The sequence below is a fragment of the Plasmodium reichenowi genome, chromosome 5 (assembly GCF_001601855.1).
Source record: "Plasmodium reichenowi strain SY57 chromosome 5, whole genome shotgun sequence".
Classification (NCBI taxonomy): Eukaryota; Apicomplexa; class Aconoidasida; order Haemosporida; family Plasmodiidae; genus Plasmodium; species Plasmodium reichenowi.
The window spans coordinates 808,248-814,002 of NC_033650.1; the positions used below are offsets into that span (position 1 = coordinate 808,248).

General features: G+C 18.9%; 2 protein-coding genes across 2 annotated transcripts; both read right to left on the reverse strand.

Annotated features, from left to right (window-relative positions):
* Positions 1-1,009: 1,009 nt before the first annotated feature.
* PRSY57_0523400 (hypothetical protein) lies at positions 1,010-2,263 on the reverse strand (the record flags this gene model as incomplete). Its single annotated transcript, XM_012906302.2, has 1 exon — positions 1,010-2,263. The coding sequence occupies one exon, from the start codon at positions 2,261-2,263 to the stop codon at positions 1,010-1,012; it is 1,254 nt and encodes a 417-aa protein (XP_012761756.2).
* A 1,206-nt stretch (positions 2,264-3,469) lies between these two features.
* Positions 3,470-4,567, reverse strand: PRSY57_0523500 (cytosolic preribosomal GTP-binding protein, putative; the record flags this gene model as incomplete). Its single annotated transcript, XM_012906303.1, has 1 exon — positions 3,470-4,567. One exon carries the CDS (start codon positions 4,565-4,567, stop codon positions 3,470-3,472), a length of 1,098 nt encoding a protein of 365 aa, XP_012761757.1.
* Positions 4,568-5,755: the final 1,188 nt, after the last annotated feature.

A 5,755-nucleotide genomic window follows, 5' to 3' on the forward strand; every position in this document is an offset into this window, starting at 1 on the left:
GGAAAAAAAAAAAAAAAAAAAAAAAAAAAAAAATATTAAATATATTAAATATATTAATATATAATATATGTTAAACCAAATATATAATTAAAAATAAAATTAATAAATGAATAAAGATATGTAAATATATATTTGCATTTATTTACTTGAAAACGTTAAGAATTATTCAACGATCACTCGGGGTACTATAAATGAGAGAATTCAAAAAGGAAACAAGCACAAGACGATTTGAAATAAATTATACTTGTGCATGTTTAAAATAACATAAGATAAGTATGCTGGAAAATAAAATTATTAAATACATTTATTATTTTTTTATTTACCAATCGTCTAAATAAATAAATATATATATATATATATATATATATTGTTATTATATTATAGTTATTTATGTCCTATTTGTGCATTTAATAATACTGAAAAATATGTAGATTGCTTAAATTTTCGAAAACGAAAAAAAATATAAAATAAATAATACATAGTGTGTAATGTTTAACTTAATATTTATTATTTTGATAAAGTCTATTACATATGTGCATTTTATTTTTAATAATTAAAAAAAAAAAAAAAAAAAAAAAATTGAGGATTTGTATATTTACTATTTCATACATATATTATGATTATAGTATTAGGCACATATAAATATACACATTTGTTATATAAAAAAAGAAATATTGTGTAATGAATATATTTATGTGGTATAATATTTGTTCAACAATAATATATATGTAATATTATATATCGATTGAATTATATTTTGTAGTATTTATACTCTTTTATTATTTTATTTTTTTGATTATATTTTTTAAGAATTTGATTTCCCTTAAAATATTCTTATCAAGGGAAAATACATAAAAAATTAATAAGCTTAAAGATGACAAAAAAATAAAATGAATTATAAAAAAAAATAAAAATAAAATAAAATAAAATGATTATATATGAATAAAATATTATACACACATATGTATATAATATATATATATATATATATATATATATATATATATTATTATTCATCCATGTCACAAAAATATTGTTGTAATTCGAGTATTAATTCTTCAGCTTTTTTTCTTCTAACATTATCATTATTACAATTTGTATTTTCAATTTTAACTTGTTTTATTTTTTCTACAATTTTGTTAAAATTTTGCATGAACAAATCTTCCTTCTGAATTTGGGATTTTTTTTGTTCTTCCTTCTGAACTTGACAATTTTTTTGTTCTTCCTTCTGAACTTGACAATTTTTTTGTTCTTCCTTCTGAACGTGAGATTTTTTTTGTTCTTCCTTCTTATGTTCAATATTATTTTTGTCCTTTGGGTTCTTTAATTCAGTTTGATCTGCTTTTAATATATTTTGATAAACTTCTCTATTTTGTGTCGTTTTATTTTCATCCTCGCTTTGGTCATTATTCTTTGTTTTATCTTCTTCCTTTTTATCTTGGTTTTGTAGATTATTTTCTAAATGTTCATGCATGATTAGATTTTCCTTTTTCATTTGTAAGCCTTTCCACATATTACAGTGTAATGCTTCAACTAAACGTTCATCATCCTCATAAAATTCTTCAAATTTATTTTTGATTATGTTTTTATTTTTATTTTTATTTTCATTTTTATTCTCATGTATATTATCTTCTTGTTCATCCGGAATTTCATGTTCAATATTTGTTAAATTATAATTTATATATAAAGCTTCAATAAAATATTCACTAAAAAAATAAAGTATATCCGTATTTTTTTCTTCTTGAAAGGACAAAGGAAATATTGCAATTTTAATACCTATATCTTTATATAAATTTGAAAAATCAAAGTTTGCATTTCTTATCCTATTCCCATTTTTTTCATCTTTTATATATTCGATGCAATCTTCATTATTATAATTTCTAAACGGATTATTATTAATTATATTTTTTTCTTTTCTATTAAAATCGTCAAATAAAAATATTATGCTTTCATATGGTATATTATCTATATGTATTTCTTTTTCAACATTTAATATTTTGTTATAAATACATGATGAAATTATAACGTCTGCACTATAATATTTATTTACAATTTTTATTTTACTAATATTCTGAAAAATATAATTCCCTTCGTCTTCTTCATTTTTTTCATATCTTCTCTTATCATTGTACCTAATTTTATACTTATCACTATTAACATAGTCTTCTAACACTTCAAATTTATTTTTTAAATATCCTATAAAATTTTCTACATTCGTTTCATTATAGGATAAAACGACGATATGCGGAAGTTCTTCATGCATTATAATAAAAGGCTTTACAAATATTAAACAAATAAATAAATAAATCAATATATATATATATATATATATATTATATTCCTTAGGATCACTTAATATTTAATGTACATAAGGTTCTTGTGACGAAGGGAAAAAAAAATTATAAATTGTTAAGAAATTGGGAAACATATATAAATAAATAAATAAATATATATATATATATATATATATATATATAGATTTATACAAAGCGGTAATTATTTATTGATTGTTTTTTTTTTTTTTTTTTTTTTTTATCATGTAATACTTATAAAAAAGAACATGTTATATATTTATATATTATTATTTATTTGTTATCATTTAATATTATTTACTCTTTACTTCCAAGTGGGATATTTAATTTCTTTTATTTTGGATTCACTCTTATATATATGAAGAATATAATTATTTCATCATTCTAGATTTAAAATATTGGAATATATTAAAACACAATATTTCTTTATATATATGTATATTTAACATATGTCATGAATAATAAATTATATATATATATATATATATATATATATATATATTTATTTATTTATTTATTTATTTATATGTTTCATTTTTGAGAAAAAATAGTGTCAAAACAAAAAACATAATTATAATATTATTACATAATTTATATAATTTTTATCTTTCTTTTAATTTTCCACTTGATACATAATCAAATAAAAACTTTTAAAATTGAATATTTCGAGTTTTATGGAACTTAAAAATTGTACACATAAAATGGAGAAGATAAAAAAGTATAATGTGATATAATAATTATAATTAAATTGTGAATAAAACATAAGTGATTACTTAAATGAATAATAAATAAAAAAAATATATATTAAATGATGAAACCTTAAAAAAAAAAAAAAAAAAAAAAAAAAATATATATATATATATATATATAATAATAATATAAAATAATATAATATAATCATCAAACATTAGAACAAATGAAAAAATAAAAAAGATTTCTCTCATTTGTGACAAAATGCAAATTTTTGTAAATATTTTTTTTTTTTTAAAATCTATACTCATATGGTTATATATATATATATATATAAACAGCATTTTGCACTGTCCCTTCAATATTTATTACGGTACAAAAGTTGTTTATATATAAAATAAACACAAACACATATACATATACATATATACATATATATATTTATGTGCTTATTTTATATTGGCGCTTTACTTTTTGACCAATTGAACCACATCCTCGTCATTCAATTCGTGGTCCTTACCCACTTTTTGAGGATTATGCTTGACCGACTTTCCCCATACGAGGGCATATTTTAATTGTTGTACTAAAGATCTGTGTATTTTTTTACAGAAGTTTTCAACTTTACATTTTTCTTTTTTCAAAATAACAGGAGATTCATAATCTGGTATTTGTCCTTTCGGTTTTGTATATATACGAACTAAATCTAGATAATTCCATATAGCTTCTAGGAGTCCATCTAGATTCCATTCTAAATGAGCCGAAATAGGAACGTTATGGGGTAGTTTGGTTACAAGATTTAATTCTTCCATTGTTATTTGATCAACTTTATTTAATACATAAATGCATGGTACATACAAACGATTTCCTTCTATAACATCTATAATATCATCTACAGTGGCTTCACATCTTATAGAAATATTTGCATTTATAATTCTGTATTCATGACAAATTGATTTAATCATATCTTCATCTAAATTATTTAATGGTACAGTATGTGTAATATTAATACCTCCTTTATCTTTTTTTTGGAAAATAATATTTGGTGGTTTTTTATTTAGCCTTATACCAAATCCTTCTAATTCTTTTTCTATAATTTTTTTATATGTTAATGGTTTTAATACATCTAAAACGATTAGAATTAAAGAACAGCTTTTGGCTACAGCTATAACTTGTTTACCTCTTCCCTTCCCATCCTTTGCTCCTTCAATTATACCAGGAAGATCTAATAATTGCATTTTTGCTCCTTTATATTTAAATATACCTGGTACACAAGTTAAGGTAGTAAATTCATATGATGCTACTTCAGAAAAGGTACCTGTTAATTTATTTAATAAAGTAGACTTCCCTACAGATGGAAATCCAACCAAACCAATTCTTGCATCTCCTGTTTTGGATACATCAAAACCTTCTCCTTCTCCTCCTCCTTTTGTACCTCCTTCAATTAACTGAGCTTTTAATTTTGATAATTTAGCTTTCAATAACCCTAGATGGTAATTCGTAGCTTTGTTTTTTTGGGTTTTGGCCATTTCGGCTTCAATATCGGCAATCTTTTGTAAGATCGACATTTTTAAAGAAAAAAATTAAAATAAATAATAAAAATAAATTGGATACTTCAAAAAATATAAATAAATAAATATAAATATATATATATATATATATATATGTTTATATTATTTTTTCTTTTGGTATATTCCTTGATTATTTGATAATACACAAATTGGTATATTTAGACCATTTTTGCCTGATATGTACAAATGATATTTTTCCAAATATATAAAATATATATATATATTATATATATTATATATTATATATATATATATATATTATATATATATGTAACACCCTTTTTGTATAATATTGTAGTATACAAAATAATGATATTCCTTTTTATTATATACAATATGAAATTTTATACTTAATTGTTGTGAAGTTCAAATATAACATAAAAAAAAATTAACAAGTTTTATTATTTTTTTCTACTCAATTATAATACACTTCAATGATATGTTTATTTTTTACATGGGCAAGTTTTTTTTTTTTTCTCTCTCTCTTTTTTTTACTTGTAAATATTATGTTGTAATACTTATCTTTTATAAAAAAAATTTTTATATTCTTAATAAATGCAAATAATATAAAGTACACAACATCGCCCAAAGGATAATAATTACAGAAAAAAAAATTTGTTTTTCATATATATATATATATATATATATATTCGTCCTTTTGATTTTTCTGTTATAACAGATAAAAAAAAAAAAAATTACATGTTTAATTATAAATCTATATAAATAAATTTAAAAAAATATATTTTTTTCATAATAAAATAATCATAATATAAATATATATATATATATATATATAATATATATTTTTTTTTTATATTTATTTAATAATTAAAAAAAAATATATAATATTACATTATACTCCTATATAAAGAAATAATTTAACAATTTATATAAAATAATTATATTATTATATTATAATATATATATGTATAATATTTATATATTATATATATTATATGCATATTATAAAATATTAAAATATATATAATAATATTATATTTATAAATAAATTATGTACTATAAATATATTATACATATGCTCTTTTTCATAATATTATTTTTTACGCCAAAAAAAATAAAATAAAATAAATACATTATTATATATATATATATATATAATATAATGTATACAAAAGGTTTAGTGAGAATATATTATACAAAAAAAAAAAAAAAAAAAAAAAAAAA